The sequence below is a fragment of the Carcharhinus amblyrhynchos genome, chromosome 11 (assembly GCF_965287045.1).
Source record: "Carcharhinus amblyrhynchos chromosome 11, sCarAmb.v2.hapA, whole genome shotgun sequence".
Classification (NCBI taxonomy): Eukaryota; Metazoa; Chordata; class Chondrichthyes; order Carcharhiniformes; family Carcharhinidae; genus Carcharhinus; species Carcharhinus amblyrhynchos.
The window spans coordinates 49,368,259-49,381,786 of NC_137334.1; the positions used below are offsets into that span (position 1 = coordinate 49,368,259).

Here is a 13,528-nt window from a genome sequence, read left to right on the forward strand (position 1 = left end):
TCTGATTCCTGTGGCGGGCGGGGTGGTAAAGTTCCAGCTGCTACCTTGCAGCGTTTTCTCACACAAAATAGGCTTTCCATTGTTGGTGGCTGATTCTTTTGATGTTCAATTTGTCTGTAATTTTGAAATTAAACTCAGCATTACCTCAAACTGCACATTCTAAATTGTCATGGTATTATCTGGCAGTGTTGGGAAACAAGTAATAAAAAATTCACTGTCCACAGTCAACTATAGTCCCAGAAAGTGCAATCAGAAATTGAGAGTTGTCTCCCAAGGATTCAATCCCACTTGCTTAAAAAATAAATTACCAACATCCTTGAGGAATTTGCTCATTTTATCCTAGGCTAGCAATGTTTTCTAACCATTCAACTGCATTGGTAATCTCTTTCAAGTAATATTTGAGCAAACATTGCCAAAAGTAAGAAACCCAATTGTGAGTAGAATGTAGGCATCCAAAAAGATCTAAGAACAAATATTAACACAGTGCTGCCAAAAGTGTTTCAGAAGAACAGTGGCATAGTTGTAATGTTATAGGATCGATAATCCAGAGGACTGGACTAATGATCCAGAGACATGAGTCCAAATCCCACCATGGCAGCTGGGGAAATTTAAATTCAATTAATTAATAAATCTGACATTTAAAAAATGATAGATTCAGTGATGTTGATCATGAATCTACTGGAGTGTGGTAAAAATTAATCTGGTTCACAAATATGCTGCAGGGCTCCTTCCTTACCTGGTCTGGCCTACTCCAGATGCATAACAATTGACTCTTAGCTGCCCTCTGAAATCACCGAGCAAGTCGCCCAGTTGGATCAAACCCCTACAGGTGCCTATTAAGAACAGATTGACCGCATAGTATCAGCCTAGGAACTGAAAACAATTAAGGCACACACTGCCCAGTCACCTCTGCAAAGTCTGTCTCACTAACATACGGGGACATTAGAACATAAGAAATAGGAGCAGGAGTAGGCCATCTAGCCCTTCGAGCCTGCCCCGCCATTCAATAAGATCATGGCTGATCTGTCGTGGCTCAGTTCCACTTTCCCGCCCTCTCCCCATAACCCTTAATCCCCTCTCTTATCAAAAACCCATCAACCCGCGTCTTAAAAATATTTAGCGAGGCAGCCTCCACCACTTCAACGGGCAGAGAATTCCAGAGATTCACCACCCTTTGAGTTGAAGAAGTTCCTCCTCAACTCCGTTCTAAACCGCCCCCCCTTTATCTTGAGGCTGTGCCCCCTAGTCCTACTGTCTTTTTTGAGCGGGAAGAGTCTCTCCACCTCTATCCTATCCATCCCATTCATTATCTTATACGTCTCAATGAGATCTCCCCTCATTCTTCTAAACTCTAACGAGTACAAGCCTAGTTTATTCAGCCTCTCCTCATAGCTCAACCCCCTCAACTCCAGTATCAGCCTAGTAAACCTCCTCTGCACTCCCTCCAAGGCCAAAATATCTTTGCGCAGGTGCGGCGCCCAAAACTGCACACAGTACTCCAGCTGTGGCCTCACCAATGCCCTATACAGCTGCAGCAAGACCTCCCTACTTTTATATTCAATCCCCCTCGCTATGAAGGCCAGCATCCCATTCGCCTTCCTGACCACATGCTGCACCTGCAAGCTGGGTTTTTGCGACTCATGCACAAGGACCCCGAGGTCCCTCTGCACCGTCGCCTGCTGCAGTTTTTCGCCACGTAAGTAATAGTCCTTCCTACCATTATTCCTACCAAAGTGGACCACCTCACACTTGCCAACATTAAATTCCATTTGCCATTTCCTGCTAAAATTGATGGAGAATAGCCAAGCAATAGCCTGACAATCATACTCACTGCATCATACCTGAATCAGACCACGTTTCAGGCACCAACATCACCATCCCTGGGTTTCCCACTAGCAGGACTGATAAGAAATAAGACAAAGAACTAGGAGCAGGAGTATGCAATTCAGCTGCTGGAGCTGTTTCACCATTTAGTATGATCATGGCTGATCTCATCTTGGCCTCAACTTCCCTTTCCTGCCTGTTCACCATAGCCCTTCAAACCCTTACCAACGAAAAATCTGTCCATCTCTTCTTTAAATTTACTCAATGTGTTGGCACACTCTGGGGTAGTGAATTTCATAGATTCACGACCCTTTGAGAGAAGTAATTCCTCCTCATCTCTGTTTTAATTCTGCCACCTCTTATCTTAAAATTATGACCTCTTGCTCAAGATTGCCCTACAAGAGGAAGCAGCCTCTCCATGTCTACTTTGTTCACCCCTTCTTCATCTTATACATCTCAATTAGATCTTCTCTCATTCTTCTAAACTCAAGGAAGTATCAGCCTAAACTGCCCAATCTCTCCTCGTAAGACAAACCCCTCATCTCTGCTATCAATCTCGTGAACCTCCTCTGAACCACCTCCAATGCATAGGGGACCATAACTGTATACAACATTCTAAGTGCGGTCTCAGTAATGCTTTGAATGATAACAGTAACATTTCACTACTTTTATATTCCACTCCTTAAGCAATCAATGCCACAATTCAATGTGTCTTCCTTATTACCTGCTGTACCTGCATACTAGTTTTCTGCTATTCATGCTCGAGGATGCCCTGATCCCTCTGCATTGAAGGGCTCTGAAGTTTTTCTCCATTTAGATGATAATTTGCCTTTGTATTTTTCCTACCAAAATGGATAACCTCCCGCTAATCCGTGCTAAACTTCATCTGCTAAGTTTTGCCTTATTCACTTAGCTCATTCATATCCATTTGTAAATATCTTATTTCAGTCCCAGATCTCCCAGAAGCACACTAGCAGAAGAAGGGAGGGAATGTTCCTGTGAAGCCTAAACATTGACTCTACTCTAAGCTGGGTCCCTTGCAGTCTCATGGGTTCTCATGATGACATCTGGTGAATTACTGGCAAGGAAGCAACCTGTTGATTACAGCCTATTTCCCTCACTCAGGTGGTGAACCAGTACTCCTCCATGTCAAACACCATCTGGAAGAGGCATTGAGGGTGGTAAGGCTACAAAATGAATTTTCCAACCGTTCACGCCAGCAGGATTTTCCCATCCCGCTGCAGCGAATGGTGAGTTTGCTTGTCGTCAAATTCTCCGTCTTCACTGCAGTGGGAGTGTGGCATGAACAGCTGGTGAGCTCGTGCCCCTAGTTATAAGCTAACTTACTCGTATTTACTTTGTTTAATTTGTTCTATATGCATTAAAATTGATTTTGTTAAAAAAAGTGAATATATTGCGATATGGTTCTATTGATTAAAATATTCAGATTTTAAAAAATGTCAATGATCCTTAACTGCTTGTAACAAATGTCACTCTAGTGGAAGGAATGGGAGAGTGAATATGGAACTGTTGCAGAGCCAATAATTGAATCTTTTTTGTTTTCTATTTACCGTGATGGCACAGTGGTTAGCACTGCTGCCGGGGTGGCATAGTGGTTAGCACTGCCGCACCACAGCACCAGTTTCCTCCCACAGTCTGAAAGACATGCTAGTTAGGTGCACTGGCCATGCTAAATTCTCCCTCAGTGTACCCGAGCAGGCACCAGAGTATGGCGACTAGGGGATTTTCACAGTAACTTCATTGCAGTGTTAATGTCTACTCATGATTAATCAATAAACTTTACTTACTTTACTTTTACAATAATTTAAATGCAGAAAGCAATTTTAAGCCATGTAAAACTGCAACAGGGATAAATAAATTGTTAGCTCCCCATTCCAGCACCAGTCAAAAGACTTTATTTTTTGACCTAGATAAGGAAGTGTGAGCCTTTTGGAACAGTAGGAGGTCTACTGCATTAGCTCCAAGAGAAAAATCAGCCCCTCAACTCTCTTGTCCTCCTCTTTCACAACTAAATTTGTATCCATGCCGTAAAGTTCCCTCCAATTCCATTCACCTTAATTTTAGCCACTGATGTTCTGTTAAGATTTGGAATAGAGGGTTCTGTACTGTACATATAACCGGAAAGACAGTGGAAATTCAATACTGAACTGCTAAGTATGGTAAATTAGTAGAAACAATAAATGTGATCTATGGAATGATAATTAGCATCAAAAGAGAGAAACTCAGCACTTTCAGTGTAGAGATAATATTATGAAGCATATAAAAAATATAGGTAGCATGGTGGCGGAATGGGGGATTAGCACTGCTGAATCACAGCGCCAGGAACCTGGGTTCAATTCCAGCCACGGGTGATTGTGTGTGCGGAGTCTGTATGTTCTACCCATGTCAGTGTGGGTTTCCTCCAGGTACTCCGGTTTCCTTTCACAGTCCAAAGATATGTGGGTTAGGCTGATTGGCTATGCTAAATTGCCCCTAAGTGTTAGGGGAATTAGCAGGGTAAATACGTGGGGATACCAGATGGATTGTTGTTGGAGCAGGCTCGATGGGCTGTATGGCCTCCTTCTGCACTGTTGGGATTCTATTTGATGAAAAAAAGTGAATCCCTTGAAGATGGTGGATGCGGGGACAATCAGTGATGTCGGAACAAGATTGGATGGGCACTTGGTGGAAATAAACTTGCAGGTTAGAGTTGTGTAGCGAGAGTGACTAGATTGGGGCCACAAGGTTACAGTTGGCTAATGGGAGTGATTGGATTGAGACGAAGGGTTTGAGTTGGATAAATGGGGGAGACTGGAAAGTCAGCATGGATTTGATGTTGTGCTGAATGACTCCATGACTTTAATGTTCACTACACGGTTAAAACAATGCTTTTACAAATTGGCAAAGACAAAGCTGAGGCTTTATGATGCATTGGTTAGATCACACTTCAAGTACATATATTGGCAAGGGCACACAGAAGAGCAGCAATTATTTCCCAAATGTAAAGGGAAGATGTTTTAGAGCAAAATTTGAGAAAATAACTCTGAGGGTGATCAAAAGAGGAGCCTCATTGATTTATAATTGTATTAAATGGCATAGATTTAGTGAATACTGAAAATTACTTTTACTGTTTGTCTCATCAAAGACAAAAGGACTAATTTCAAGCTACCTGTGGACTTCAAATTGGATTTGAAAGGTAAACATAGGTCTGATTACTCTGTTTTAGCTCTATTCCAGTAATGTGAACTTTGTGGACTTCATGTCTATACAACTTGGCATTGTGATGGCCTGTGAAAGCCTCTTATCTAAGATGGGCTGTTGTTCAGGATACCAGCCCAGTGGCAAATGCAGATTTGCTGCAAGAATTCACAAAAAGTAGCTAGATGGGTTCTTTCTTACAAGCTATCACAGTTTATGGAAGTTAAGCTGATTAATAATTACCATGAGGTTATAAAACTTATGTAATTGCCTGCAATTCATTGTTGGAATGTAAGTGTTGTTAGCAAAGTCAGCAGTCATTGTTCATTCTTTGTTGTCCTCGACAAGGTGCTGAGTCTTCTTGAACTATTGCAGTTCATTTGACAAGGATATTTCCCAATACTATTGAGTAAGGAATTCTAGGATTTTGAATGAACAATGATATAGGCACAGGCCTAACAAAGTAATATGAATGAGGTAGTGGGGCTATACCCACTTTATTTTTCACCAACCTTACCTGTGGAATTGCCACCAATGGAGAGTTGCTGAGACAAAAGACTACCACAAAAAACCGAGTGTTGTGGCTTGTGCCAAACCTCTTCAGTGATTAAATCTCTCCTATTGTATACCAAAAGCTGAATCCAAGGCTGATTGTTAGCTCTCCACTCTGGTAGCTGTCAAAAGACTAATTTTTTTAAACCTAGTTCAGGAAATCTTTTAGAACAGTAGTAGGTGGACTGCATTAGCTCTAAGAGAAAAATCAATCCCCTCCTTTTTATCTTGACTTTCTTCATCTCCTTAACAACTAAATATGCATCTATGCTACAATGTTTTATCTAATTTCTTCTCCTTCATCTTAGTCACTGACTTGTAGTCAAATTTTATCATTAAAAAAAGTCAAAGAAGTGTTGCAAAAATAGGGATTGAAAGGAGAACACCACAACTCTAAATTGCATGCATTTCAGAAAACAAAACATTGGTGTAATAACTCATGACATCCAACTGGAAAGGAACAGTATTTATTATCAAACACAAAATAAAGCCACTATTCCATGGCATTTATATACAACTCCCAAGCAAGATAATAGTTCTGCTTCCCAATGTCTGCCTTATAAAGGGCTCAGATGGTGAGATCCCCCCCTGGGCAGGCCTGTTACCAAAGGAACTTGCATTCAACAAGCCCCATAGGGAGCTCAATTAGAGATTCTTCATGAATCACAATTGGGAAAGAGATGGCAGAGACATGAATGATTTTCCAAAAAAATTTGAAAACAGAAATTATGCTGAAGACCTGCTGGTTCACAAATGCTATAGCCTTGTTTGAGAATGGAGAACTGGATAACAGAGCTTCGTTAGCCTTGCTTTTTCAAATCATATGTAGTGAAATTAGTGAGCACTTAAAACTATATGGAGTAATCATGGATACTCAGCATAGATTTGTAAAGGGCAAACTGTGCTAACAAATTGAAGTTAATTTTTAAAGGAACTCCAATTACATAAAATAAAGGAAATGCAAATGCTTTATATGTTAATTTTCTGAAAGCATGTGAAAAGGTAATGTAAGAAACACGTGAGAATGATTGAGGCAACTGGTCTTTAAAAGAGAATGGATAATACATCTGAGGTCACGAAACAACTGGTGATCACTTTCTGGGTTGGTATGATGTGAGTAAAGATGTACTCCAAGGATTATGTTGGCATTTTGTTTTGGAAGACACAGGGACAAGGGGAATGCTATTAAATTTGTTATCGAAAAATTGGGGACAGAGTTTTTAAAATTCATAAAATAAGTTCCTGGAGTGCAACCTTTAGAGGCAAAATCTTTTCTGTTCTGGCTTCTCTTCTTCTGAGAGAATCTATTTTGATGGATTCCTGAAGCAAGCAGCTGTATGTTCTGTCCATCCTGAGTGTGGGGCAGACTTGATAGGTGCTTGGTTTTTTTTATATATTTGCATATAGTGCTGTGATACAAATCAAACTTTGAACCAAATAGAGAAAACTTGACCTCACGTACAAGTACTTTACAACTAATCCCTCTCTATTCATGTACCACCCATCCAGATGCCTCTTAAATGTTGCTCATATACCTGCTTGCACCACATTCTCTGGCACTGCATTCCAGACACCCACCACTCTGTGTGAAAAACTTCCCTAGTGTATCTGCCTTAAACTTTCCCCCTCTCACCTTGAATCTGTGCCCCCTTGTAATTAACATTTCCACCTTGGGAAAAAGCCTCTGACTATCCACCTTGTAGACCTCTTTCAGGTCTCCCCTCTGACTCTGCCTTTCCAGTGAAAGCAATCCTAGTTTATTCAACCTCTCCCCTTAGACAACGGCCTCGAAACCAGGCAACATCCTGGTGAATCTTCTTTGCACTCTCTCCAAAGCTTCCATGTCGTTCTGATAAAGTGATGACCAGAACTGCATGCAATATTCCAAATGCAGCCGAACCAAAGTTTTATATAGCTGTGACATGATTTCCCAACTCTTGGACTCAGGGCCACGGCTGATGAATGCAATGTGCTGGATTTTCGTCAAATTGAGGGGACTCAGAACCCTTTAAAAATGGTGAGTGGGTACCAGTTCTAGGATTCCCATCACATCCCTGAGTTTTGTGCTTTTTGGGAGTGCTGTTTAGGATTTCAGGCTGGTTCAGGTCATGAGCCTGCAGGGACAAGCATGTACTAATCTTCCACATTTTTCATGGAAGTGAGCCAGTGTTTCAAACAGACATATTTCATGGCACCTCAGAGGTGTCATGAACTATAGTCTGTATGAAGGAACGTTTTGATAGGTAAGTTCAAAAGGTCCTCTTCATGTACCCCATGACAAAGGTTGCCCCCCCATGCCAATCTATGACAACTATTCACTTCCAATACACTGCACAGAAGCAATGAATTCAGTAGTAATGGTAGAATATATCATTATGCATTCTTGGCTAAGGGCCCAGAAATCCAATAGCCTGCGAAACCACCTGAACCCAAGGGAAAACGTTACTTGATTGACAGTTCTGGCTCTTTGATCTATGTTGTCAATTTCACAATAATTATTCATACAAAATAAGTTTTAAAAGCTTGCAGTTTTTGCTATTTCTACTTTAAAACATGAATGACTGACACTTTTTATTAGGCTGTTCTAAGAACGTGGAAAGTTATCAATGAATGACTTTTTAAAACTTATTTTGAAAACATGTCCTACTGTTACTGCAGCTTTCATTGCTTCTATGGTGTAGGTGGATGAATGGGCATGGGAATACCATAGTTTTGCATTGGGGTATGAGGAACCATAGTGGATTGTTTGGCAACACACTTTGACATAGGGACATGAGGGATCATAGCAGTTGTTTTGAGGGCACATTTTGGCATGGGGGGTCAAGGGTAGCTTTAGAGGATTGGGGGCAGGAGGAGGCATGAATGGGCATGGGGGGTACAAGGTGGAGGAGTGGGGGTGAGGATTATAGGGCTTATAACTGGAGCAATGTTTCACAGTACCAAGGTGGGCCTTTTAAACAGGCCACCTTCAATAGCCTGTGGCTGTCTGAGCTTTTCCCTGGATTGGCCTGACTGCAGCCCCATAATGGAAATTCCGTCATTGCAAGGCATTGTTTTCCGAGGGAGGTAAGCTGAACTAGAAATTGTCCTAACCTCTGCTTCCTGCCTTGAGGATGAAAATGATACTCAATATACATTTCATACCTAAGATTTAGCACAGCACTGCAAGATTGTGCACTTCTGATTATTTAATTGAAAATTATAATTTTTCCTTATATTTGCATAAGGTGTAATATAAGAATTTGATACAAAATAGCAAATATGAATATACTGGTTGTAATCAATTTTCATTTCACTAGGAGGGTTATAAAAAAATTAGCTTACGTTCTGCCTTTAAGTGCTTTGGCCCGCTTTTCTTCGTCAAGATCGCCAGGTAACATTGAAGAATTCATTGTCTCAGGGCTAAGGGGACCTTTCAAGTTACTTCGAAAGGCGCAACCTGGTTCCAGAGTCTAGAAAAGAATTGTTTTATGAACCATTCCTTCCTTAATAAAAAGCAAGCAAAAATGATGTACATTATACAGTATTTGGTGGAAACATATGATTGATAAACATACAAACGTGATAAACATATTGATCAATCTTCATGAAATTATTCCACTGACGCTTTCATAAACCTAATTTCAGAAAAATAATTTCATCCATATGAATTTCCAGGAGGTTGTTGACATAATTCTAATTTGGGACCAGTTTGGGGATCTTCTCATATATCAAAGGACAATTAAAGAATCCTTTTTTCAGGCTTAAATCATCACTATGTTGATCAGTCTTTTGCCATATTTACCATTTACACAAGTTCAAACAGAAAGTTTGTCCAAAGAATGAAAGCGTAAAATAATGCTCACTTACAAATGAGAAGCACCATTATTACTAATTAACTGCAATACAAGCATAGCCTATTTGCACTTCCGTTGCAATGCACAAGTTAAAACAAAAACTGTCTAATACTGCTTTCATGGACTTAAATGTGGTAAAACATGATCAAAGCTGGAAAGTCTTTCTTGAACACCAGGAATGCAATGACTGAAAAAATGTTGTTATGATGCATTAGGTTTTTCTAAATCAGTTTTTAATAGGTCAAAAAAAACCAACAGAAATTAGTTTTGGAGTTATGGTAAAGTTACATTGTTAAAGACAAAAGAGTCTTCAGAATTTATGGATTTAAAATTACTTCCACGGCCTGAAAGCTGCAGTGAGTTTTGAAAGTCCACAAATTAAGTTAGGACACATTCAGTAATGGCACAGTTTAACCAGTTAACAGTCTGCAGAATGGGTCATAAATCTGCTTTGACACTTGTGCTATTGGCAACATATCCAGAACGCAGATTTCAATGAAGAAAGCAAATTTTCAAGCTGAAAATGTTTCCTTTAAACTGAGGAACATTTTGTCACTGTTAATTGAGACACTAGCTTTACAAGCCAAGTACATTACGAAGGGTCACGCCATTGTGCCAAGACCTGACTTTAGACCAGCACGTCTCACATTGGTCACATTTCTAGCACAACGGGGAGAGCTGTAAGTGCTACAAGTTGTGCAACAACATGACAATTTGCATCAATGAAATGTTAGAAATTGCAACAATTAATTACTAAAGAGACTTTCTCCTCATCACAACTTGTTAAGCATGGAAAAAATTCTTTTAGTTGGTCTACTGGGCTTGTAGGCAAGTTAAAATGTTCATGCTTTCTCAAAAATATTTAGGTGCTCAAACTGTATTTAATTTTCAAGAACTTGAAAACTTTATTCTTGTATTTGTGTTATAGACATTAAGTATGGCGGCAAGTGGTTGGTACTGCTGCCTCACAGCACCAAGCTCCAGATTCAATTCTGGCCTCAGGTCACTGTCTGTGTAGAGTTTGCACATTCCCCTGTGTCTGGTGCTCTGGTTTTCTCCCTCAGAGCAAAGATGTGCAGGTTAGGTTTATGGTGTCAAGGGGATTAGCAGGGTAAATGGGTAGGGTTATGGGAATAAGGCCTGGATGGGATTGTAGTCTGGGTTGAATGGCCTACTTCTGTATTGTAGGGATTCAATGATCTTTTGAATTATTACAAAGGAATTAGGTTTAAATTATGACATTCTGGTAATGAAGTCAGGAAAATTACACAAACAGAGAACCTCAAACCTGCGCTCCCCCCTTGCAGTCCTGATAGAAATGAGCTCCGAGTAACATCAGTGCTAATCAGATATAACTGATACGTCACCTGCCCAGATCAAGATGCATTTATTTTCCTTTTGACATTATAGCCCTTTTAGATTTCATATCATGTATATCAGTTGAAGGACATGCAGCTGTGGTCGCAAAGAAACTTGAATCACAGTTTTGCATTGCAAAATCTTTTCATTTATCACCACAATGCTGTTATAAGGCTTATGGAATTCATTGGTGTCAATACGCTGCAGGACAAATTCAACTGAGGTGTACACACTTGAAATGGTGTTTCCAAACATGCTTTGTGTGATATTCTTTATTCATCACCTCAAAATACTCATGTCACCAGTAGTTCAGTCTATTATTCTGTAGCTCTAAAAAATACGCTCCACACACAGAAGGCATAATTTGAAGAATAAGAACTGTACATATACTGTTCCATGGTTTCAGTTCAAATGGATAGTACAGAGATTCTGCCCACTCTGCTGTCCAATAACAGCACAATATCTTCAGTGGAATGAGTGTCATTATTGTTTCAAAACTAAAGCTGAAAACTATCTTTGTAACTTGCAGTTTCATTACCTGAGTACAAGGGAGAATTACTCAGCAGAATTGTAATCTAAAGCACCTGAACTTAAAAAATAAAAGTTAGCTAAAACAAATAAAACTAGATAAAACAAATTCCACTCCCTTGCAAAAATGTTGCCATTCAAGTGTAATAATCACATTGTAAAGACACACTGAAGAAAAGTATTACACTTAGTTATTATCCTTTGGGACTTCAGGATGTCCTAAAACATTTCACACCCAATGACATATTTTATTGAAGCATAATTAATAGGGGAGGCAATGGCTTAGTGGCATTATCGCTAGACTATTAATCCAGAAGTCCAACTAATGTTCTGGGGACCCAGGTTCAAATCCTGCCATGGCAGATGGTGGAATTTGAATTCAATAAAAGAAAATCTGGAATTAAGGATATACAGATGACCATGAAACCATTGTTGATTGTTGGGAAAACCCACCCCGTTCACTAATGTTCTTCAGAGAAGGAAATCTGCCGTCCTTACCCGGTCTGTCTCACATGTGACTACAGAGCCACAGCAATGTGGTTGACTCTCAAATGCCCTCCAAGGACAACTAGGGATGGGCAATAAATGCTGGCCAGCCAGCAACACCCATGTCCCACAAGCGGAGAAAACACATCAGGCAATTTGTAGATCGCACAGTCCAACAAACAAGATAAATGAGCAGAAAGTTAGTTTTACTGATTTTAGCTGGAGGATAAATTTTACCCAGGAAATTAGCAAAACTCCCTGTTCTTCTTCAAACAGTGCAGTGAGATATTTTATGCCCATCTGAACGAGCAGAATCAACCTCAGTTCAATGTCTCATCTAAAAGATGGAACCTCAACAACACCGTACCAAAGTGTCATCACACACCCCCTCCAGATCACGTGCTTCTCTAAAGTGTGGACTGAGTTGCGATTTTCTGCCTCTGAGGCAAAGTTCTACCTATTCTTAGAATCTCTACAGTGCAGAAGGAAGACATTTGACTCACTGAGTCTGCACCAACTTTCCAACAGAGCATTCCATTTAGACACATTCCCAGCCCTATCACTATAATTCCGAGCATTTACCCTCTAATCCCCCTAATCTGCACATTTTTGGACACAAAGGTACTATTTAGCAAGGCCAATCCAACTAACCTACACATCTTTGGACTGTGGGAGCACCATGTAGACATGGAGAGTCTCTGGCACTATGAGGCTTCAGTGTTAACTCTGTGCCACCGTGCCACCCACGGTGGCACAGTGGTTCACACTACTGTCTCACAGCGACAGGGACCTGTGTTGGATTCCCAGCTTGGGTGACTGTCTGTGTGGAGTTTGCATGTTCTCCCTGTGACTGCGTGTGTTTCTTCCGAGTGCTCCAGTTTCCTCCCACAGTCTGAAAGACATGGTAGTTAGGTGCATTAGCCATGCCAAATTCTCCCTCAGTGTACCCGAATAGGCACCAGAGTGTGTGACGACTATGGGATTTTCATAGTAACTTCACTGCAGTGTTAATGTAAGCCTACTTGTGACACTAATAAATAAACTTAAACTTACGTAGTGAACAACAGTCCTGGAGCTAAACAAATTTTTCTGGCTTAGTGTGAGATGCACTTGTGGTTCAATTTTTCTTTAGAAACGCTAAACTTACCAGCTTACTTTTAACCAGTTTTTCGATTGCAGTGACAAGGTCCGCAGCACTGGGAATTTCAGAAGCGCTCTGACGGGCAGTATGCAAAGAGGACTGCAGGATTAGACAGGAGGGGAGCATTACCAAAAGTGAGAGCAGGAAAAGGGAAAAGGAAAATAAAAAGCAATTAGTAATGCCACAAAGAGGAAGAAGGGTAAAGTAGGGCACACACTTAAGGTTAAATTAGCATTAGGGTGATAGCAAAGCATGACAAGCCTCAGCATTATCACATAAAAGTAGGCTAAGCATAATGTCATCAGGAGCACAAGGTCTTTATGCATTGAAGTAGATTTTCAGATTGCTGCACATGTATAAAACTGTTCTGCAGATCAGCTATATCTGGTCCATGTGGCCAGTCGTATACCCTGAGGCAAAGGTGAAAATTTATACCAGTGCTCCAGGCACAGTTTATAAGAAACCCGTACTGTAACATTATTATTTTAAGGATTGTTACTATTAGAGTGCTCATCTTATAATACTAATTAGAAACTTGGATAAAAGCCTCTATGTTCGAGCAGATACTTGTCTACTGGATGATTCTGTATTTTCTGAATTGCTA

General features: G+C 40.4%; 1 protein-coding gene across 3 annotated transcripts in view; it reads right to left on the minus strand.

The window, feature by feature from the left end:
* Nucleotides 1-13,528, minus strand: part of kalrna (kalirin RhoGEF kinase a) — a 754,589-nt gene that overhangs the window by 81,733 nt on the left and 659,328 nt on the right. For 2 of the 3 annotated variants that reach the window (XM_080199056.1, XM_080199055.1), the window contains exons 37-38: nt 12,931-13,023; nt 8,899-9,026 (exon numbers count right to left, since the gene is read on the minus strand). In XM_080199056.1, coding sequence (XP_080055182.1) covers nt 8,899-9,026; nt 12,931-13,023 — 221 coding nt within the window. The remainder of the gene's footprint in view (nt 1-8,898; nt 9,027-12,930; nt 13,024-13,528) is intronic. The other variant, XM_080199058.1, reaches the window with a different exon arrangement.